The 25,391-nt window shown below is 37.2% G+C and overlaps 1 protein-coding gene across 1 annotated transcript in view; it reads right to left on the reverse strand.

The window, feature by feature from the left end:
* The window catches only part of CFAP54 (cilia and flagella associated protein 54), a gene marked incomplete at its 5' end in the record, with an annotated part of 331,419 nt that overhangs the window by 215,198 nt on the left and 90,830 nt on the right, over positions 1-25,391 (reverse strand). The window contains 6 exon segments of the mRNA XM_081249749.1: positions 4,510-4,665; positions 6,389-6,536; positions 9,496-9,632; positions 18,517-18,702; positions 18,964-19,056; positions 22,776-22,952. Coding sequence (XP_081105875.1) covers positions 4,510-4,665; positions 6,389-6,536; positions 9,496-9,632; positions 18,517-18,702; positions 18,964-19,056; positions 22,776-22,952 — 897 coding nt within the window.

The following is a 25,391-nucleotide window of genomic DNA, read 5'->3' on the forward strand; positions in this document are numbered from 1 at the left end:
GTGCCGTAAAAGACATAGGCAGAATGTTACATGTGTACAAGACACTAAAGATCACATTCAGGCTTAGGAGGACTTTGAAAAACCACACGGAGAAAGATGTACCATATTAAATATACAGTGATACGGGTACTTGATAAAATAGTTTCCTTTAAAATTAAAACCAAGCACTCATATCCCAGGAAATCAATTAATATTGGCACTTACTTCCTTAACTACTCTTCATCTTATGTGATCCTGAATTTGATCCAGAGCTGGACAATTAAGTTGAGCTTTCAATACTGCCTCACAGTTCTGAGCAATATTACAATCAGAAAAGCAGAGCTGAGATTGCATCAATCTATTCATCATTCAGATTATTCCAAAAGACAAATTAATATATGGAGGTTGGTCCTTTGTGGGCACATTAATTGCTTCAGGCCACCAATCTAACAATATTATTACTGTTGTTACAGAACACTTACGAATTTTTTTAATGCTGCTTTAATTCCTCCCCTCCACCATCACCCTCTCCCACCCTACCGTACCATATCCCCAAATCGTGTTAACAACCTAGTAGCTCTGTAGTTTTCTCCAGGCTCATGTAATTATGTGTGTGTGTGTGTGTATAAATGTGTGTGTATATATATATATATGGAGGGTTAATGTTATTTTACAAAATGAAATTTATACACACTTTTCTGAACTATGCATCTCCCCTTCAAGCACGTCTTGTGAAAAATCCCTCCAAGTCTACAAATATACCTCTAATTCATCATTTCTAATGGTTGCATAATATTATTTAGTGTGAACCAATCATAATTTATTCAGCCATTTCCAGATTCTTCCTGTTGCACAGTTTTAAGGTTGATGTTTTACAATCTGGCAGTACTGGCCATCCTCCTGTTACTGCCTGTCCTCTTTGTCTCCAGCTTTTTTACCACCATCAAGAATGCCACACGGGCTTCCTGGTGGCGCAGTGGTTGGGAGTCTGCCTGCCGATGCAGGGGACACAGGTTCGTGCCCCGGTCTGGGAGGATCCCGCGTGCCGCGGGGCGGCTGGGCCCGTAAGCCATGGCCGCTGAGCCTGCGCGTCCGGAGCCTGTGCTCCGCGCAACGGGAGAGGCCACAACAGTGAGAGGCCCACGTACCAAAAAAAAAAAAAAAAAAAAAAGAATGCCACAATAACAATAAACATGCTTATACAGGGAATTCCCTGGTGGTCCAGTGGTTAGGACTTAGCGCTTTCACTGCCATGGCCTGGGTTCAATCCCCAAGTTGGGGAACTAAGATCCCACAAGCAGTGTGGTGTGGACACACAAAAACAACAGAAAAAAACACCCTTATACAAGCTCAGTTGCCAAAATGAGTGGCAAGTGAGGTGCCAGCTTTGAGATGATACCCAGCGAGGGTGAGGCACCATCCTCCAGGGCCCAGTATATACTCTAAATCAGTGACCCTTATGTGGTACTGTGTTCCCAGCAGGTAGAACACATGGAAACAACGGGTAGAACTAGGGGTGATTTTAATCTATGGGATAAATTGCTAATAAAGGGATAGCTGTGTTGGGTAAATGTACTTTTTAATTTACTAAAATCTTACTCTATGGGAAAAATTACTAGCAGAGGAATTTCTATGTCAGGTATATTTGCTTTTAATTTTAAATTATATTCAGTTTAATTAAGATTGCTTTACCAAATTTCAAAGCCAATAAAATTCACATTTCTCCCACCAATGAAAGGGAATGTCTTTGCCCCACATTCTCACCAGCAATAGGAGTTATAGATCTTTTCAACTCTGCTAGTGATATTATATTACTGATTTAATGTGCATTTCTGTGGATATTCAGCATTTGAGTATCTTTTCATATGTTTTTTGGCTACCTGAATTTGCTCTCCTGTGAACTGCCTATTATTATCCTGTGCCCATTTTTTATTAGTTACTGTCAATTTGTAAGACTTTTTGTTACGTATATTTACCCTCATCAGTGTTACTTTTCCCAGATCCCTAAATTGTCTACTATCTTTGTTATGGTCCCTTTCGTCACACATGTGTTGCCATAAATATAGTCAAATATGTCTTATTTTTCTTGTTATTTCCAAGAGTTCTATCTTGGTTAGAAAGTGTTCCCCAACCCTGGGTTGCACATGTAATCACTTAGGTTTTTTTTTTTTTTTTCCTAAAAGTTTTGGCTTTCTTTTACATCTGAGTCTTTAATACATCTGGACTTTCTATGTATGGTACAAAACAGGGGTCAAATTCTACTTTCTTTCAGAGGAATATCCAAATGTTTCACCACCATTTACTAACAATATCCATTATCTTCCCACTGAAGTGGAATGCCAATTCCATCTTATATTACATCCTCATCCAAAGTGAGGCCTGTTTCTGGAATCTCTCCTTTGTTCCACTCATCTTTTCCTGCTCTGAATAATACAATTTAATTTGAAACTCCTTTCCTAAGGTCTTCCTCATAGCTACAACCCACTTTCTGAGTTAAAGGCATCCTGAAGCAGTGGGATCCTGGAGAATGACAGGGGACTACCCTGAACTCAACCAACTAAGCATCAATTGCAGGCACTGTTCCCAGGGTGGTGTCATTGCTGGAGCACACTAAAAGGGGAGCCTCCATGTGGCTGATGTTGTCTTTTCTATCCTATTGGACAGAAGTAATCTCCTCTGGGGAAGAAGTATCAGAAGGAGTTCCCAGTCACACTGGGCAGACAAGAACATACATTTAGAGTCTTGCCACAGGGCAATGATAACTCTCCCACCCTCTGACCTAATATTTTATGAAAGAACCTGAACTTTCTGGACATGTCTCAAAACAAAACATTGGACCGCCATCAATAAACCATGTTAATTGAACCTAATAAACAAGAAATGGCAAATACGTTGCAGATGTGAGATGCATGTCCTCCAGAGGGTAGAAATAAAACCTAAGAAGAGTCAGGGGCCTGACACATTAATGAAATGTCTGGGACATGCTGAGACACTCCCTCCAAAGTAGGTCTGACATCTGGAATCTCTCACCTCTAAGAAGACAGAACAATGCCAGGGAAATGCTTTTGGGGTCCGGAGGAAGCATATTCCACATTTGGGAACACTGCTCTGATCCACTCACAAGTGACATGGAACTGCCAGCTATGAGTCTAGATTTTGGATTTTGGAGGCAGATCTCTTCAATAGCTGAACTATTGAGTTGGCCAAAAAGTTTGTTTGGTTTTAAATAAAAATAAGACACATTTTTCATTTTCACCAAGAACTTTATTGAACAACGAATTCACTAACCAAATGAACTTTTTGGCCAACCCAATACTTACTAGGTGGGGGGTATGTGAGAGAAGGGGGCATGCCTATGCCCCAGTTTAGCCCCTCCAAGGGGAATATTTGTTAAGTTATTGAAGCTCTCGGGTTAGTTTCCTCAGTGGTGAGTTAAACACTTTATAATTTGCATGAGTTCACTCATATCTTCTTGATTCTCAAAATCTGAGTCGATGATGGTGACAGCCAACGATGGTGATAATGATGACTTTGTGTAAGTATCAGCAGTCAAATCTTACTTCTCTCATTGCTTCCTGTGGTAGGCAGAATTCTAAGACAGTCCTCAAGATTCCGCCCCTGGTGTACAAGCCCTGTATAATCCCTTCTCCTTGAGGGCAAGTAGGACCTGTGATGGGATGCTCACTCTCATCACTACATTACATTATATAAGACTCCTTGTGCATCTTAGAGGGTACTCCCCTGCTGGCCTGGAAGACGCAAACTGCCATGTGGTGGAGAAGGCCATGTGGCAGGGCGCTGGTAGCCAGCCCTTCAGAACTAAGGACCTCATCACACAGCCACAAGGAAATGAATTCTCTCGACAACCAATGAGTCTGGAAGAGAACCCAGAGGCTCAGGTGAGATCACAGCTCTGACCAACACCTTGATTTTAGCCTGATGAGACCCTGATCAGAAGATCCAGACAACCTGTATCCAGCCTCCTGACCTACAGAGACTATGAGATAGTAAATGAGTGTTGTTTTGAGCCATTGAGTTTATAGTGATTTGTTAGGAAGCATAGACAACTAATATAATCCCTTCAGCCAGGTCCCACCTATGCTTTTTCCAAAAATTCCAACTCCATCATAGAGACATCAAGTCTTTTTTCTCCTGGGTCATCCACCAGTTTTTCCCCCTAGATGATGGCTTTAACAATGTACTTTGAATAAATATTGTTTCTAACATTACAAGAACATAAAAATTGAAATAACTTTAAAAACCTAGAAAAGTATATTGCCAATATTTAAATATGGACAGCAATGGGGCTGACTGTTTTCAGGGTAACACATTTTAAGTCCTTATTTCTATTCGCCCAGATATACAATTTAAATTATTAGAACATTTTTCAGTTAACTCATGAAATTTCATAATACTTGCTCTTGACCTATGTGTACTTTCTAAGGATACATTGCTTTTTCTTTTCCAAAATGCATTATTGAGTTTCCTTTGTAAAATACCCTTATTTGGGGGGGAAAAAAATACCCTTACCCGTACAACAGGTACCAAAACAATATTGTGATAGATGATAGGAGCAAGGAGGCCATAACATTGAGTAACAGCTTGAAGGGCATAACTGGAATCATTTAGGTAGTTGCTCAGTTCCAATGCCACTAATACTCTCTCACATTCAGTTAGTCTAGCAATCTGTAAAGGAACAGGTATTGTTACTCAAGTTGAACATCAGGTACTTAATTCATGTGTCTCTAATGAGAAGAAAGGATAGGAAATGTGATCCTGTGGCTTAACAATAACAGGAAGGTTGATATAAAGAAAAACCTAAATTCAGGAACAACTCTAACTCCCCAATAATGCTACATATGGATGACAAGATCTTAGAATTAAACTTTAGAATTTTTTATAAATTACGATACAAATACCACTAGTGACAGAAAAGGAACCAATCTCTTTTAATTGGTAAGATAAAATCTTGGCTATAGTTTAGGAGAAAAAATCTAGCTTTTTCAAAAACATAAATTATAACAAATAATAATTAAAATATAATATTGCTGTAATATTGGTCCTACATGATTAACAGTATCTTAATTCCCTCCTGGATTTGTGAGAAAATGGTAAATTTACTCTAGACAAAACGAAATCTTCTATTATACTTCTGCTACTTAAAAAAAAAAAAAAAAAAGGTAAATTTTCAATAGACCAAACTAATCTTCTGTTATACTTCTGCTACTTAAAGTAAAATGTAAAGTTAGGCTTTGTGTGATTAAATGCCACTTAAAAAGAGTAAGAATGCTATCTTATTCCTTATTTCTCTTTCTTGGGGAAAGATTTCATTATTTGTCTGTATATACACACAAGATTGTGAACACAGAAAACAGTATGAGTGGCAACCAGAAATTTCCACACAGCGAATTATTATTAGAATGGTAGTCTAGCATTCTGGAATTCACTTAAGTACTTAAACATTGTCCTTATTTTCAGACTAGATTATGAAAAAAAGAAACTAAATGCAATGTAGTAGGAACAGGTCGATGGCTGTGAATGCTTAGGCTCTACAAGACTATGAACTTGTCTTAGGCAAAGAATCATGTTCTTTTCACTTTCATATCCACAGAAACTGGCACAATCTCATGTAACAAGTTATTGGTTAATTAATTAATGAAAAAGTGGATGATAGGAAAAAGCAACTGTAAAAGAAAAAAAATATATGGCAAAAGTCTCCATATACCTAAAGTGAGTAAAGAAGGAAAGAGAGAAAAAGAAGAGTGAACCTCAATCTAGATTGAAAACAATAATGTAGGATTGTTACTAAAAGCAAGAGCATTGTAAGCTTGCTGATGTATGAAGAGCAATGTTTATAAGCACCCTGAGAACCTATCAATAAGAGGTAAGTTAAATTCTGCCTCTGCACAGGAATGCAATATTATAATTTTAAAGAATGTGGCAGATGGATATGTAACAGCATGAAAATATGTCCAAGATATATTATGAAAAGTGTTTAAAAGGCAAATTTCAGAACAGCAAGTAGATCATGATTCCATTTTTGTAAATAATAACATATTTGTCTATGCATACTTTTAAAAATTGGAGAAATCACATGAAAACAATAATGTAGTATTCTTAGGGGCAACAGGATTACAATGGGTTTCACTTTATACTTTACACATTTTTGGATATTTGAATTGATACTACTTTTATTCGGGAAAAATATATATAAATTGAAAAGAAGGGAAAAACACCATGAACTCCAGCCTGTGAAACCTACATACAGTATCAAATAAACCAGCACAATCATGCAAAGGCCTCTCAGTCCATTCACAAGCCAGGATATTCAATCCCCAAAGAACATAAACTTGAAACATCAACAAACACAGGGAAATCAGCACATTTGCAATCACTTTAATTCACTTACTTGTTGAGAGGGGAAAATCTCATTGCCTTTAATATTATCACAGAAAAGATTTTCTTCTTTAACTTTAATGTCACTTGTTACAAAAATATTTCTAAGAAAAAGATATAAGAGAATTGAAGAACTCTCTGCCAAAATATCTGAATGTAATCTGCAAAAAGAAGTAAATGATGTTACAGGTATAAAATGATTTAGCATGAGAACTCAACTTTTTAGATTGATTTGTTCTTAATACCGACACAATGATCCCAAGACAGCAGCAAAAGTTTATGGAACAGAAGTTTGTGGAACAGTTAATCTTGCACAGCTGTTTAAATTGAAATTAAAGACTATTCTTAACAAGTTCACAACTAAGAAAATTAAGCTGTTGACATATTATGTCATGGATACATAAAAATAACTACTGGCAAAGTTTTCTGGTTCTGATATATAAAGTTCTATTCTGTCAATATAATGAAATCGCTATAGATATTCAGAAGTTTGGGAAATAGGCCTAATATTTCAATCAATAAACTTTCTGAAAGTGAGGGTTATTTATAGCAAAATCAGCCACGGTTAAAGAGAGGTAGAGACAGAGAGATTTGGGGTAAGGCGGTGGAGGGTCAGAGTTACTTCTAATTATATTTTCTAAATCACAATCAACAGTGCCAACCACTGGCAAAACTGTGAAATTTGTAGTCTTCCTTTATTTCCATAGTCCCTTCCTTGCCCTTAAGCCTTACTTGGTGACAAACCCTCTCTCCTAAGCTTCAAGTCCCTCCACTCTCCATACCCTCTATCCCTATAAAATGGGAAAGGATCGGACATAAGTAATTCACACCTGAAGACGATCTGTTCCACCACCATGTTAGACTCTGAAATTGTCTTTGCCCGGAGACTTTTAGTTCTCCCGCTTCTGCAACTCATACTAAACTTTCTTTGTCCTCGTGATGACCATGAGTACCTAGACATACACAGTGAGTCCAGATGTCGCCTCCCTCTGGCTCTATTTCCTCCCCTACCCAGCTCGGGCTCTGGTCAGTTATTTCCATAGTGACCTCTCTAGCACTTCAGATTCTGCACCCCTTATTTTATGCAATAATCAACTTGCCTGACCTTGCATAGATGTCACCGTTCGACTTTTCTATCCCTGCCACAATGGTCAATCAATTATTCACTTATTTATTCTCCTCATTCCTTTTTTTTTTCCCACTCAAAGTAGCATTTGCTCAACACCTACCATGACATTATTCTAGGCCCTGGGATATAAAGTTGAATCAAATGTAGCCCTCAGCCATAAGGAATGGGACTCTACTACAATGCATGTTACATAACATCAACTGAGTCATTAGTGATTCTCAGCAACACTTCCGTTTATCCCTGATGTCTCCTTGTTCATATTCCCCACAGCAAATGATCTGAACCCCTTGTTCCCCATCCCATGTGCTCTGATATCCTCCTAGCTCTACCACCATATATTCTCAGGCTCTCCCTCTCCACTGGCTCCCTTCTCTCCATCCTCCAAAATTCTTTCCTTAAGCCCACCTTCCCCCTCAAGCCTCTGCCCACTTTCCTCTTATCTTTACCACCAAACTTCACAGGAGTAGTCTTTTCTTGTTACTATTCTCCATTTTCATCTATTCCTTAGCCAACTGCAAAACGTTTCTGGCCCATCAAGGCACAAAAATGGCTCTCTTCAACCTACCAATGTCTTCCTAATTGCCAACTCTAAAAGCCTCTTCTCAGTTTTCATCCTACCCAACGTCTCTGCAGCATTTTCTTGAGCAACTGCCCTGCCTGACCTTGCACTAGGATATAATACTGCTGGCCAGTCCTTCCGTGGTGACATTCTCACTTCCCTTGGCAATGCACTTTCCTGGACTTTTACTTCCAGAACTGATCCTTTTCAATTTCCTTCCTTGGTTCCAACTCCTGCTTCTGCCTCTTAAATGTAAGCAATGCCCAGGGTTCAAGTCCAGCCTTCCACCTTTTCTGCTAAACAGTCATTCCCCGGGAGATATCACTCACTGTCAAAATTTCAATAATGACCTCAATGGACAGTTTATATTTCCATGTCTCTAGCCTTGACCTCTCTCCTGAGTGGGAGCACTAAATATCCAACTACCTACTGGACATATATCTACAAAGACGTCCTGCTGGAAAACTAAACTCCAAATATCCCCAAATTCATTCTCTTCCTCCAAAAACTTATTCCACGTCTCAGGTTCCCTTAGTAAACCTCAGAGGCCTCCCATCACTGGATATCCCAGTCAACTTTCACTCCATCCTCTTATCCCCATGAATCACATAAAATCTTCCAGACCTGTCTCTTCATCCTCTGAAATGCCTCTCAAATCCACCCCCCATAGCACTGAGCATTCTTGTACATAGTAAACACCAAGTCTACGTTTGTTTAATTGAATAGAATTATACGTTTATGTGAAAAAGCATTACCAATGCCTTGCCTCATCCAGCATTTGCATTTTTAAGCTTATTGTCTTTGACTGAGGGGTGAAGGGTTTTGTCTTATTAATTTCAGGCATTAACAAGCAGGTAAAGGAGACTGTCGTTGAACATGTTGAGACGGGCTGAAATTACACCAATGCTCATTTCTGATGCTGCTTTTAGACTCTGGTTTCTTAAGGAAAAATGGCAAAGGATGGCCTGTGGCTTTATATGGCTTCTACAGGCCTATTTTCAGTTGATGGTCTAATCCTGGGAGCCTCCTCAAGCAAAGGAAAAGCCTTCTTACCCCAAGAGTCCATCCATCAGACCCTAACCTTAACCTCAACCTGACCCTGCTCTGTTACGAAGGTCCCCAATGCATATTTGTGTTTTCTAGTATAACTGACATTACTTTGGTTAGTATTTGGTATTTTTTCCCATAACCTCATTACCTTATATTCAGAATGTATCCATATGCTTCCAGTGTTTTTTCTGATTCTAACAAAGAAGTTTCTAACAAGGACTCAAGCCTTTGGAATATACACACTTACTAAAATACTTATTGGAAATAGTTTTACGTGGACCATCTTAACATGAAATTGAAAATAAATTAATTCTAGGCTTCACAGCCAACATCTATATTTTCAATACGTAAATTAATATTTTAAAAGAATATTTCGAATTACCTTCTCTGTGTAATAGTCATTATATTGCTTAAACTAATAATGGACTGGTCATCCTGAAGTGGTGAAGCAACAAAATAATCCCAAACTGGTGAGAAAACTTTCTTAGACAATTCATAGTTACCAATCTGATAGGCGACCTGCAGCAGAAAGCACATTATCTTAAGCATTACTTGAATTTGTGAAATGTGTATTTTAAACAAGAATTCTGAGAAGGTCCTATCACACACTAATTTCATACAAAGTTATTCACATTTGCTGTTCCGCTCTACGGGGCCACAGCAAGGTAATGACAGCCACTGGCAAGGGAGACAGACACATTTTGAAATCTCTTTTATTTCTAAATTGCATGGAAATTTGAAACTCTGTAAGGATGTTTCGAATGCTCATAAGCAAAACAAAGATCACATCTGAGCCAAATTAATTTCACTTCCATCTATCTCGGCAGTGCACTCCATTTAGTACAGACACTGTTATAATGAACAATCTGTTCCAAAAGAAACAATCAGATTTCTCAAACCCAAAATAATGAAATATACTTCATTCTCCTCTGGTTCTGACACTTTCCGAGCTATTGTGCAACAAAGGGTTCACAGCTGAAAAAGAGAGACGCTTCCAAGAAGCCCTCCTGTGTTTTAAGTTTAACACGTTCAACATTCAGCAAAATAACTGATTTCACTGGTAAAACCTAGAAGCTCAGGAGAAAAATAAAGTCATCAACTTATCTATCTCTTTGAGTAGAACACAGTTCTTTAAATACATCTCCAAAAATCACTCTATACAAATATGTATAACAATATAAAAGCGTACCACTTGAGTTATGTGCTGCTTTAAATCCTTAGTGGAAGCAGGTAGGATGTAAAGTATTAATAAATACATTAAATTAAGTATGCAAATGACATGTTGCTAGACTGTATTCAACACAAGGGAATAACTTACAGGGCCAGAACTTTTAAAATCTGCCAAGTCAGTACTCATAATCAACCAACCAGTAAACTTTTATGAAGTTTCTACTCTGTGCTAAGCACTGTAAAGATAGATTCTTCAAAGCTTAAAACGATCTCATACTCCATGAAACTGTAATCAAGTTACAGACGTAAAACACATGAAATCACAGAAAAATTGCAAATAACAACATCATAATTGTGGAGACTTAGAAAAGGAGAAATGAAGGCTATAAGGAGGAATCAGGGCTTGAGGTGAACCCCAAGGCAGGGATAAAGTTCAGATGGGCACAGTTTAGACAGAACCTCAAAAAGGTCCCATAATGGAAAGTGCCACAGTGCCTTTGAGACTGGAAAGACAGGTCAGAATTTCAAGAAACCTAGGAAGTATGATTGGATAGGTAAAGTGGGACATGATTTCAGAAAGCCCTGAAAATCAGGGGGAAGTATTTAAAGATGTCAAGTACCGGACCAAGCACTTTACCAGCATTGCTGTGTTGACTTCTCGTTGACCTCTATGACCATCCCTGTTTTTCAGATGAAGAAACTGGGGCATTGGCAAGTTGAATAATTTGTACAGAGCCTGATAATCAGTTAAGAAAATAGTAGAGCCAAGACTTAGTGTGACAGATGAGGTCCCTTCTCTGGGCCACAGTGGTCAAATGAAAAAGTTGGGCTAAGTGGTCACTAAAACACCATTATAATTCTAAGATTTACCGTGAAAAATGGTAACAGGTGATGTGTAAGGGAGTTGGTGAAACTATAACTGAATGCTCTTTCCTTTTAAAATATAGCCTTTTAAGAACAGTGTTATTTCTGGGTCTCTTTGCTGTACAGTAGAAATTAGTGCAACACTGTAAATCAACTACACTTCAATTAAAAAAAGAGGGAAAATGTAAAAGTAATGTTATTTATTCAGTCAGTGGACATCGCAAAACAAGAAAAGATGCCATGATAAAACTAAGATCTATAAATTCATGAGTCTGTGTGGGCTAACAGAGAAGTGCTGTGATAATCAGCTGGTTCAAAGATGGTTAACTAGTAGTCACCCGTAGGACAGGTGTTAGAAGGAGTGAGGTTAAAATGAGAAAGAAGTACTAAACGACTAATGAGACAATTAAGCACAGGAGAGACCTCCTCCTTGATACATGACCTTCACACTTGGCTTCTACAACACATTCCTTTTCAGCTGCCTTGGCAAGCTCCTCCTCTTTTCCCCTCTCTCATTATGTTAGCATGCCCCAGGGCTCAGTCTTGGGACCTCCCCTCTCTCCTGTCTGCACTCCTTTCCTTGGGGCTGTCATCCAGCCCCATGGCTTTAGTTGTCACATGACTGCTCTCAAATCCCTCTGCTGCCCAGCCCTCTCTCCCAAACTCCAGATTCATACATGTAACTGACTACTCAAAAATTCTCTCTGAATATCTAACAAACATCTGACCTTAACATGTCCCAAACTGCATTTCTGATCTCCCCCTGCCCCAAATCTGTACCACTCACACCCTTCCCCAACTCATCCGAGGTCAAGTCTGTCCTTCCAGTTAGTCAGCTAAATTCCTTCGAGCCATCTTCTATTTGTCTCTGTCCATTGTTTCCATCAGGAGCTCTTGTTAACTCCTCCTTCAGAACATATCCAGAATCTGGCCCCTTCTCACGACATCAACTACTATCACACTCGCCGAGCCACCCGCATCTCTCACTGGTTTACGGCAGTAGATAGCTCCCTCTGCTTCTACTCTCACCCCCTTACAGTGTACGCACCACACAGCAGCTCGGGTGAACCTTGGAAATAGAAGTCGCGTTGTGCCATCCTATTACATCAAACCCTCTCCAGCGGCTGCCCATTTCACTCCAGGTGAAAGCCAAACTTATTACCATGGCCTGGAATCCTTTTAATGATCTGCGTTCTCACCCACCCACTCACCTTTTACCTCCCTAAACAATCCTTTTGGCCCCTCTGCCCCAGTCATTCTGGTCTCCTTGCTGTTTATATTATACCAGGTGCACTTCTGGAATCCTTCAGGCTTTTGTTCTAGCACCTTCTGTGGAATGCTCTTCCTCCAGAGAGCCACTCCCTCACCTCCTTCAAGTCTCTGCTCAAATCTCATCTTCCAGATGATGCCTACTCTGATCACCCTACTTAATACTGTACTCTACCTTCCTTTCCCCCAGTTCACATTTCCAGTTCCTCTGACCATATTCTACATTTTCCTTCCATAGAACTTACCTTCTAATATACTAGATAGTTTATTCCTTTACTATGTTCATCGTTTATTACTTAACTCTCACCACGGCATTTTGCTCACTTCGCCTAGAACAGTGGTTCTCAAAGTATGGTACCTGGACCATCAGCATCTGCATCACCTAGGAACTTGTTATAAATGCAAAATTCTCGGGCCCTACCCCAGACCTGGTGAATCAGGAACTCTGGTATTGGGACCAGCAATCTGTTTAACCAGCACTGCAGATCATTCTGATGCAAGCTCAAGTTTTAGAATCACTAGCCTAGAGCAATGCCTGGCACAGAGTAAGCACTCGATAATAATGTGTTAAATGAACTTAAAAATCCTCTTTTCCTGATAATTTCCCCCTACGTACAGAAGAGGACACCCAGCAACGGTACTATACAATAGCATGATTGACTGGCCCAGGCTGAGGGCCTGACCCAAGCTGGGTGTTTTATAGCCCCCCCTGCAAAGCAAGATGGACCCCCTACAAACACCCAAAGTTTGGTTCTGATGTTAAGGCTGATGACACTACATGCACCAGGAGAATTTGACAGAAAGTTTATTATTCACACAAGGGCCTCCCAGGGAGAGTCCCTTGGGCAGGCAGAGGCAGGTCTGGGATGGCTTTGGGCAGAGCAGAAGGAATAGGTTGGGCTTTGATTAGTGGCTAGAGGATAGGACTGGGGAAAGTTCCTGCCAGTTGGGACGTTTAAATTTCCTGCAGGCACCAAAGGAGAAGGTGAACTCATAGACCTCCCTAACAGCCTGCTCAGATGTGGGGCTATGGGAAAAAAGAAGGCTGAGGTTTAAAAACAAGTCAGCAGCCAAACATTAAAAATGAGTTCAGACTCTTTCTTACATTGGGTGAGCCAATCAGAGTCTCGTTTTTAGGAATTTGGAATCAAGATTAGAACACAGCTAGCCGGTCCCTGTATATGACTGAAACTGAGGAATACACAAAAAAGTTCAGGGGCTGTCATTTTCCCTCCCGAGTTGGAAAAGAAAAGAATGGAAAGTCAATATTTAACAAGAAAAAGAAAGCAGATGTAGAGAGAGAGAGCCAGAGGTATTAGACTTGGAGCTGCCTGGACTTTGCAGCCTTCCCAGGGCCAGGCTGCATTCCCCCAAGCCAGGCTTTCTTGTAATCAGGGTCTTAACTGAAACCATAAGTCAAAATTATCTAAACAAGGGTTACTGTTGTGGTGATGAGATTGATTAAAAAAAAAAAAAAAAAAAAAAAAAACAGTTCAAAGGAAGAAGAAATGATACCTAGCATAGAACCTGGCACAAAGCAGACACTGAATTCATCAATAAATAGATGAGGGGCTTCCCTGGTGGCACAGTGGTTGAGAGTCCGCCTGCCGATGCAGGGGACACAGGCTTGTGCCCTGGTCCGGGAAGATCCCACATGCTGCGGAGCGGCTGGGCCCGTGAGCCATGGCCACTGAGCCTGTGCGTCCGGAGCCTGTGCTCCGCAACGGGAGAGGCCACAGCAGTGAGAGGCCCGCGTACCACTAACTAACTAACTAGATAGAGAGATAGATAGATAGATAAATAGATAGATAGATGAGCAGAGAGGTGGTAATGTTCAGAAAGAGGATAAGAGGGAAAAGAAGATTTGAACCCTCTTAATGAGATTTTTAAATGGGGATGACCACCTTTTACCTGGTAGCCCTATTTTTTTGTGAATGGTCATAGACAAAAGGCAAACCTCTATTAATAAAAGAGTTTCAATGAATTCATACATGAATTGGAAAAAAAATGTATGAATTTTAGTTTCCTTTCTCCTGCCACCAGCATCAAACTCTACTGCCCATACTGATCATCACGACCAGCAGGGCAGCACGAACCCAGGCAGAGAATAGATGGGAGAGATGTGGGCTCTAGAAGGACTTGGCACATGTTAGATGGTGAACACATGACTTCCTTGGAACCTGGACAGATCAGCAGAAAGGCATGAGCTCGTTCAAATGTCAGGCTTACCATCTACTACCAGAGTAACCTTGGGTAAATTATCAATACTTAACATCCCTAAGACACCCTTTCTGGAATAAAATGGGATTGGCAGAAGAAGGGTTAAATTAATCTGTTTCCTCAACTTGAAATGAAAGTAATAATACCACCTCATAGAGTTACTGTAATCAATGGAATAATGAATCTTAAAATGTCTATCACACAGTTTTTTAATAAATGATATTCTTCACTTCCTTATCTCAACAAGCCATTGTGCCCACTCAGTATTTGATTTAGTAGTTCAATAATCCAGCAGTATGTGGCATTTGGTCTTGTATTCATTTTACAGATAGGGAAATTGAGACCAAGCAATTTGCCTAAAATCCTAAAATCCTGCTCATAGATTTCTAACTGTCTATATTTTATATCACATTATCTAGCCATTCCCAACTTAAAAGGGAATAATAAAAAGAAATGAGCCTATAAAGAGGTGGAAATTGGATAATATCTGTAGAAAATATATAATTCATAAAGTTTCCTCAAAAAATTTTCCAGATAGCCTAAACTAGTTTTCTACATTAACGGAAAATCCAGTAAAGATTCACCTGACTTTACTATTGTTTATAGAAAAATGTTTAGTAAAAGTACAACCTAAAACACCAAACCAAGTTAATCATAGGCATTTAGTGAAGTAACTCCATATTTTACTATAAAATTTTTAAATTTTTTAAAAAGTAGGATTATCCTGTAACTAAAAACTAGCCACTCTCATGAAAAATTGTAATTTTTCATTGCAATTCCAAAAGAAAGATATCTTTTCCTGATAAAACTTGAAAGCTTAAACTCAAATTTTAAATTAAGGAGGAAATTTTATAAGGAAATTTTGCTTTAGCCACTTAACATTATGAGAGAGAATGGTCATAAACTGTCATAAATGAACTACACTATTGCAAATATAGTATCAGTAAAGAAACACAGGTCATTAGTTTATGACACTTCTCATTATCCTAGCAGTATAGCTTGGACTTCCTTTTATTAACTTTCAATGAAAGTTCTGCCAAATAAAGCGTAAGAGTCAAACCACTCCCTGGAGAAAAATTAGACCTTGATGAAATATTCAGTCCCTCACTCTGAAATAACTCCATCACTGCAAATTAGGAAATATATTAGATTCCAAAGAAATCAAAACATCAGAAAACCATGAGCCAATATGACATGCTAAAGCAATGCCAGACAAATCCTAGCAATTCTCTCAATTAAATTTTCTTTGAAAAATATGATAATATAAAATTCCAGTAAGACCTTAGTTTATAATACTAATCAACTGTTAAGAGGAAAAAACAGCACAATAGAAATGTGATAAATTTTAGAAGAGCCATCAGCTCTACAGCCAACCATAAACTTAAAATTACAGGCTTGAGACTTAGGTCAATGAGTCACTTTTTCTAGAATCGCATTCACTGGTGACATGTTTTAAGTCAGGCAATCATTTCAGGAAAAAATGTCAATTCATGAGTATATCTATAATTAAGAACAACAATAATATTCATTAAGCACCTACTGTGTTGTAAGCATTACAGTTAAACATTTGACATGCATAATTCCATTTAATACTCATAATAGTTCTGGGAGGTAACTACTATTATTATTCCAATTCACAAATGAAGGTTACTTGCCCAATGTCACATGGCTAACGTGAGGACCTGAAACTTAAACTCAGGTCTGTCTGTCTCTGTGAACCCAGAAACTTCACTTCTATAAACTGATACTAAGAAAATAACCATGGATGCAGGTAAAGATGCTCAACATCACTAATTATTAGAGAAATAGACGTCAAAACTACAATGAGGTATCATCTCACACTGGGCAGAATGGCCATTATCAAAAAGTCTATAAATAAATTCTGGGGAGGTGTGGAGAAAAGGGAACCCTCTTGCACTGTTGGTGGGAATATAAATTGGTGCAGCCACTATGGGAACCGAAAGGAAGTCCCTTAAAAAACTGAAACTAGAACTACCATATGATCCAACAAACCCACTCCTGGGCATATATCCAGAGAAAACTATAATTCGAAAAGGTACATGCACCCCAATGTTCATTGCAGCATTATTTACAATAGCCAGGACATGGAAACAACCCAAGTGCCCATCAACAGATTATTGATTTAATGTGATATGTAAATACATACACACACACACATACACACACAATGGAATATTACTCAGCCATAAAAAAGAAGAAAATATTACCATTTGCAGCAACATGGATGGACCTAGAGATTATCATACTAAGTGAAGTAAGTCAGAAAGACAAATACCATAGGATATCACTTATGTGTGGAATCTAAAATATGACACAAATGAACTTGTTTATGAGACAGAAACAGACTCACAGACATAGAAAACAACTTACGGTTACCATAGGGGAAAGGGAGGAAGAAAGGGATAAATTAGGAGTATGGGATTAACAGATACAAACTACTATACATAAAATAAATAATCATCAAGTATTTACTGTATGGCACAGGGAACTATATTTAATATCTTATGATAGATAACTTACAATGGAAAATAATATTAAAAAATACATATATATATAATTGAATCATGTTGCTGCACACCTGAAACACAATATTGTAAAACAACTGATATATATATTTTTTATTGAAGTATGGTTGATTTACAATGCTGTGTTAGATTCTGGTGTACAGCAACATGATTCAGTTATACATATATATATACATATACTTTTTCATATTCTTTTCCATTATGGTTTATTACAGGATATTGAATATAGTTCCCTATGCTATACAGTAGAACTTTATTGTTTATCTATTTTATATACAGTAGTTTGTATCTGTTAATCCCAAACTCCTAATTTATCCTTCCTCCACCCCCTTTCCCCTTTGGTAACCACAAGTTTGTTTTCTATGTTTGCGAGTCTGCTTCTGTCTCATAAACAAGTTCATTTGTGTCAAATTTTAGATTCCACACATAACTGATATAATATGGTATTTGTCTTTCTCTTTCTGACTTACTTAAGTTTGATAATCTCTAGGTCCATCTGTGTTGCTGCAAATGGCATTATTTCATTCTTTTCTATGGTTGAGTAGTATTCCATTGTGTATACATATACTACACTGTGATATATTTTTAAGATGCAATACCATGCAGATGTTAAAAATTATGTTTTGAAAGAATACTTAATGGAATGGAAAAAAGTCAATTATGTATTAAATGGAAATATCAGATGTAAAATAATATGTACACTATGACTAAAATTATATATTATACATAAATTCACATACATATGTGTATATATGTCTATGTACATATTGTGTATAGACATATATATATGTGTGTATGTATACATACACACACAAAGAAAAGGATATCTCTGGATCAGGGTTGCTCAACCTTCGCACTGTTGACATTTTGGACCGGATAACACTTTGTTGGGGGAGGGGTGCTGCCTTTTCCATTGTAGGGTGCTTATCAGCATCCCTGACCTCTACCCTCTAGATGCCAGCAGCACTCCTCTAGATTGTGACTACCAAAAATGTCTCCAGACATTGAAATATATGTCCCTCCAGAGGCCAAAACTGCTTCAGCTTAAGAACTGCTACTCTGGATGACAGGAAAACAGATAACATTTATTTCCAAAATTTCTAAAATCAATGTGTGTTGCATTTAAAATCCAGGAAAAAAGTGTTATTGTAAAAAGCAAACTCATGAATACAAGAAGGAATGATTTATATTTTATGAGACTAAACTGCAATCATGGAAAATACATATTACAGGAGCTTTAGAATATCTGCTGTGACTGTTTTTTCATCAGAAATTACTTAGTATCTGCTTAACGGGAAAAAACAGAGGAAAAAATTAGAAGAAATCTTTTCTACCTGTGTTAATAACATCCGAGCAGTAACAGCACAAAGAGGTGGGTAAACCAGAATTGGTTTAGTCGTCTCCCCAATAGCATCACCAATAAGCTTTCCATTAGAACAATAAGCAGCAATTGCAAAGATATATTTTTCATTGGTTTCTAAACCTTTTACTTCAAAAATGCTTTTGCCATCAGCTGGTATCTATTAACAAAAACATATTTCAAGTTATGCATGGAAAATTAAATGGGTCTTTAAACATATAATTAAGTGATCTCTTTATGTTAAGGGAAAAAAACCTTTTTTATTTACTGTTGGATTTTAGTTATGACTCAAGATGAAATTAGACAAATTCACTGAAATAATGACTACATAAAGGAAAAAAATGAACAACACTCAATTGTCATTAATGAGACTTTTGGTAAGATTTCCTGACATTCAGAGGTTTTTTTTAATTCGACGTACCGCTTCTCCTGAGTTTGGGAGATGATTATTGTTCAGTCTTACTTTTCCATAGCTCCCTTCTGCTTTGCAACCCAAAATGCAGTACCAGGAGACCTGCCACGGAGAGAGATGAGCCCGTCATCTGTTGTCTGTTTAACAAAGCACTCAATTTCTTTTATCATGATGTGGCAAAAGGAATACTTTTCTACATAAAAATATAACTATTCAAGTTTTAAAACATGAAACCTAAGTTTATAAAAATATTTAGATTTACTCTTTAAAAAAGACAAATATAGTTTACCTAGGACCACCAAGACTAAAATATTATTCATTATTAATTATTTTTAACTACTAAGTGAGCAGTTCCTATGTGTTAAGCATTGTTAGGAAATTTACATATACTTTCTCATATTTGAAACATCCCTATGAGATAGGATTTCTATTGCCATTTTGCTTTACAAAAGATGGAGATGCAGAGACGTTCAATAACTTGCCCAAGATCAGACAGTGGCAGGGAGAGACTCCAAAGATGACATCATATCATCCTGATGAAAAAAAAGACCTACTCCGAAATGATTTTCATATTTTATTTAATAATATGGGACAAAAATCAGGTACTAAAAAAAGCAAGATACTAAACTGTAGTATTTTAAGTAAAATGTAAAAATACATATGAAAAAGCCTGGAAGAAAATGTTCCTAAATAAGAATAGTAGTAGAGTTTGGATGATAAAATGGTAAGATTACGGATAATTTTTTTCCTCTAGTTTATACATTTTCTGAAACATGATATTATTTTGACAATTCTTAAATACAGATGTAAACCAAAAGCAAAACACAAATTACACAGAAACAATCAAACTTAAACTTGATTAAATGGTTAGACAATGGTCTTTTTGCCAAGATGTCAAAATAATGGAGATTCCTCATGGTAATGCACTATTCTCACTGTAGGGGGTAAGGGAGAGAGTTGATACCTAGGGAAAAGCATTATTAGGAGCCATACTGTCCAGGGATTAGTGATGGAAGGGTTGTCATCACTGTGGCATTCCCTTTTCCCAAAGGCTCCATCTCACAACATCTCAACTCCTAAAACGGAAAATAAGGTAAATGTAATTGTCTCTAAGAAGCGACTGCCTCTTACAGCTTAGCCCGCTATTTCTTCCTCTGGGTCAATGGAAAAATCCTCATTGTATCTTGTCTGCACAAGTAGTTCTCAACTCTGGCTATGCACAAGAATCATTTTTTAAAATACAGTTTGTACAGAATCAACCATTTTTAAAAACTACATATACCTAAGCCTGCCTAGTCTCAATGAATAAGACTGTCTGGTACAAATAGCCGAACTTGTGTGTTTCCAAAGAAAATTTCTCAGGCGATTACAGAGCATTAGGAAAGGCAGAATTTCGAGGACAAAGAGAATGTTGAAGGAACTTGGAAGCTGGAGGCCAGGAGAAAAAAACTCAGCTGAATCTCAGAAAAATTTAGAAACTACCTTTCCTTGATTTTTCATGCAAAAAGAGTACCATGGGGCAGGGAGGGGGAAGGGAGAAAGATGGTGTTTTATGACTTAGATCAGTGGTCCCCCCCCTTTATGGCACCAGGGACAGGTTTTGTGGAAGACAATTTTTCCACAGATCGGGGCGGGGCGGGGGCGGCGGTGTGGTGATGGTACTGGCGGTAATGCTAGCAATAGGGAGCGATGGGGAGCAGCAGATGAAGCTTCGCTCGCTCGCCACTCACCTCCTGCTGTGCGGCCCAGTTCCTAACAGCCGCAGACCGGTACCAGTCCGTGACCCAGGGGTTGCAGACCCCTGACTTAGATCATTATTGCTCTAAGTTAAGCTCTACATACAATCCAGAATTTGAAGGGTAAATTTTCTCTAAAAGCATTTTTACAAGCAGGCTTTATATTTCTATTCTGTTCCACAGATGAAAACATCTTAGTTTGTGAAACTATTAGAAGACTGTGTCCTTAGAGTCTACGTAAGAGAAACGACACCATGGACAAACCACCGCTAACTTTGGAAGTAAAAGTTTACAAATAACTCTGGCATTTTCAACCATTAAAACAGATATTAATGCAACAAATGCCTTAACAAGAGGTTTTGATAAAACAAAAGATGGCTGAAATCTCAAACTAGAAAAGGTATTTAAGTCCATAGCACCATCTAGTGCTGTGGAGTGGGTAACAGAAGGTAGAATTTCCAGGAGCACACAACTTTACCAAAATATAATATATATCAACTTCACATCATGTGCTGAGTGACAAGTCCTACAAGTACAGGTCAAGTATGGGATGCTTATGTCTTCCTATTAATAAGCATTATGAAATAAACTAGTCACTAATTTGAGATACATAAAAAATAAGAACCTGGTTAAATAAATCAAAACATTCAAGTAAAAACAAATGAAAACTCTTGGCAAATCATCCAGTCTTAGTTCTGTACTGAATTTCCAAAGTCAGTGATCCTTATTCTTAAACAGATCCCCAAAACCCAAAGTTGAATTTTAAAACTACTAGCAACTGCAATAATGCATTTATTATAGCACAGTTAGGATGAATGTTGCTTCTATTCCTCCAATTATAAGGCATTATGAAGGTGGTATTACTTCTCACTGATGTCCACCTCCCATTAGTCTGAAGCTTCCCAAAATATGGAACCATGCTTTATTTGTGTTTATTTTTATACGTTACCTCACATAGAGCTTGACAGATAGCAGACACTCAATAATGCTCATTGGACAGAATTTATGAAAAAAAATCATCAGATAATATAATCACAGTGTATAACCTCATTAACTGATTTTAGCTAACTTTATACATATGTTGAATACAAGGGATGGAAGGACATAGGTTAATATGCCAAGAATATGCTATAATATCTCCTTTAATTTTCACAGAAGAAACATTTTACAAATGAAAAGATAACAAAATCAAATTTTTTAAAAACCCTCAGAAAGTATATTTAGATTTTGTAAGGTCATACTGCTGGGGTAGAGCTAGAATTTTAAATCTGTATTTGTCTGACTTCAAAGCCCACGCCCTTTCCACTATATCAAGACGATGTATTTAAGTTCAAGCAGAACATCCTAAGAATAATCAAAGAAACAACTCTGTTTTTTCTACAACACCAAAGAGCATGTGTTCATCACCCAAAAGAGGAAAATGTAATATTTAGAATATAAATTAGGTGGAACCAAATGCTTATGAGGAAACTAAATCTCAAATAACAGTCCCATTTAGGCTAAGTTCCAAGGCACTGGGGCTGGGAGAAAGAGCCTCAATAAATACATAAAGAGTTATGACTTATAATGTGGTTGGAATTATCATTTGTTTACATTACAAGAATCCCCATTAACACAGAAGAACTTTCAGAAGAGTCTCTAAATTCACCACCCCCAAATTTTCTTATCTTCATCATTGGCTCTCAGAGTAACTTCTATCCCCTTCAAATGCCTGATTCCATTTCAAGGAAAACTTCTCGAAGTTGAGCATACTAGGATGTCAGCATATGACTGTGTCATGGTGAGGAAGACACTTCGAAATGCTTCTCTCTCATTTCTCCTTACTATATATCTGGGTGTAGCAATACAGGAGAAAGTTTCTTATAGCGAAGCTATAAAGAGCCAAAAGGGAAACAGCATAAAGGCAAAAGGGTCATGAAGAAACTACGGATAGTTAAGACACTGGAATACTAATCCCAGTGTTCAGTGTTTATATTAATAAATAAGATTATTCAAGCCCTAAAGGCAACAAAAGTATCCATCATTATAGTCATAAAAGTACTTACGTTGCTTTCTGTGAGGTAAAGATCATAACAGACAACATACCTTAACATCAGAAATAAATGGAGCAGGTTTTAATGTCACAGAACAATGAGTTCGGGCTAGCAGGATGGGTGGAGGAGGGACTCTGCTTTTCTTTCTTTTGTCAATTTCCACATATTTCTGATATGAATACAGTACACTTTGTTCTGCTTCTGTCTTCTCAATTAAAGAATATGCTTCCTATAATAAAGTGTGAAAATAGGAAAACACATTTCAAGAGCCTGAACTTCATTGTATTTGGAGAATTCTGGTGATGTTAAACATTATCTTGATATATGTATTTTTTGAGGCTCAGTGGTATACATATTTCAAGTATTGAATGATTCTCCAGAAGTAAAAAATAGCTACTAAATAAGGCCAAGTAAAAAATAGCTATTAAGGCAATGACATTATATTTATATGTCTAACATGTTTATCATTATTATCATACATTAATATATTTCATTTTCAAATCAAACCCTCTGAATATCTGCCATATTTCATTGTCCTTAAAAATTTCATAACAAAATTATCTGCATTGATACTTATGAACTATACACCTACACTCAATGCAACTTGAAATGTGACTCTCAAGTAATGACTATTGGTATATGTGGTTTATAAAATTATAAAATTATTTAAAACCAAATTATTTCTCACTATAAGCAAAAACAAATAAAATATACAAAAGTACTTATTCTATAAACCTAAAGGAAAGGCAATCACCTTTTTAAAAGGTTACACATTTAGTGATATCACATGAAACAAAAAAACATAAAAATCAGAAAATCTAAATAATATTTCAAAATAAATATAGTAAGGCTAACTATAACACCAATAATAATATATGTAAATGAGTTAAATCCTCTTTTACATAAAATTTTACATAAAATTAAAAAGCAAAGACTCTGAGCACTAACGCCAAAACCCAAGTAAAGATTAAAATTGAATGATAGAAAATAGACCAGCCTTTCCAACAAACAGTGCTAGGACAATTAGACATCCACCTGCAAAAGAAGAAAGTGAGACCCATACATCACATTATATACAAATAGTTAACTCAAAATGAATCACAGACCCAAATGTAAGAGCTAAAATTATAAAATTCTTAGATGAAAATATAGGAGTAAATTTCTTCACAGCCTTGAGTTAAACAATGGTTTCTTAGATATGACACCAAAAGCACACCAACAAAAGAAAAAGTAGGTAAACTGAAATTCATCAAAATTTAAAACTTCAAATGATACCATCAAAAAAAATAAAGGCAACTGACAGAATGGGACAAAATATTTGCAAATCATATATCTGATAAAGGACGTGTATTCAGAATATATAAAGAACCATTACAAATCAATAATAAAAAGACAACCCCATTAAAAAATGAACAAGGGGGTTGAATAGACATTTCTCCAAAGAAGATACACAAATGGCCAGTGAGCACATGAAAAGATGCACAGCATCCCTGGTCACTGGAGATGAAAATACAAAAACTGACTCAAGAAGAAAAACCTGAACACAGGAATAATGATGAAAGAAACCGGGAAAGATATCCAAAAAAGATATCCCAAAAGACTTTCCCACAAGTGTCAGTCTCAAATAATACTATTTTTAAAAATATTTTGAATCTCAATGAACTGATTAATTCCTATGCCATTTTTAAAATTTCTAACTACAGAGAAAGCTCAAAGAATATTCTAAAATTATTATAGCTTTGATAACAAAACCTGAAAAAATGACTGCACTTAAAAACATAGAGAAATCTCCTTACAAATATAAATGCAAACATCCTAAATAAAATACTAATACACTGATCTAACAATATGTTACAGGAATAATGTACTGTAATTATATTGTCTCTCTCCCAGGAATAAAAGGATGATTTAATATTAGGAAGTCTAAGGATATAATTTAATTTATCCATAAATCAAATGAGAAAAATATGACTACAGTCTCAATGGCCAAAAAGATATTTGAACAGTTTTTAAGATTCAATATTAATTAAAAAGAAATCGAAAGAGAAGTCAAAAAGTATCATAAGACTAATGAAAATGAAAACACAACATACTAAAATTTATAGGATGCAGCAAAAGTAGTTCTAAGAGGGAAGTTTTTAGTGAAAATGTCCACCTTAAGAACAAAGAAAGATATCAAATAAACAATCTAACTTCACACCTCAAGGAATGAGAAGAAGAACAAAAAACCTAAGTCCAAAGTTAGTAGAAGGAATAACAAAGATCAGAGGGGAAACAGAGACCATAAAGACAATAGAAAAGCTCAACTAAAATAAAACCTCGGGTTTTTTTGGTTTTGTTGTTGTTGTTGTTGTTGTTTTTGTTTGTTTGTTTTGTGGTACGTGGGCCTCTCACTGTTGTGGCCTCTCCCGCTGCGGAGCACAGGCTCCGGATGCGCAGGCTCAGCAGCCATGCACGGCTCACGGGCCCAGCCGCTCTGCGGCATGTGGGATCCTCCCGGACTGGGGCACAAACCTGTGTCCCCTGCATCGGCAGGTGGACTCTCAACCACTGCACCACCAGGGAAGCCCAAACCTCGTTTTTTTTTAAAGACAAACGAAATTGACAAACTTTTAGCTAGACTAATAAAAAAATAGAGATGACTCATATGAATAAAATCAGAAATGAA

Source organism: Mesoplodon bidens (genome assembly GCF_964165515.1).
Source record: "Mesoplodon bidens genome assembly, chromosome: 11".
Taxonomy (NCBI): Eukaryota; Metazoa; Chordata; class Mammalia; order Artiodactyla; family Ziphiidae; genus Mesoplodon; species Mesoplodon bidens.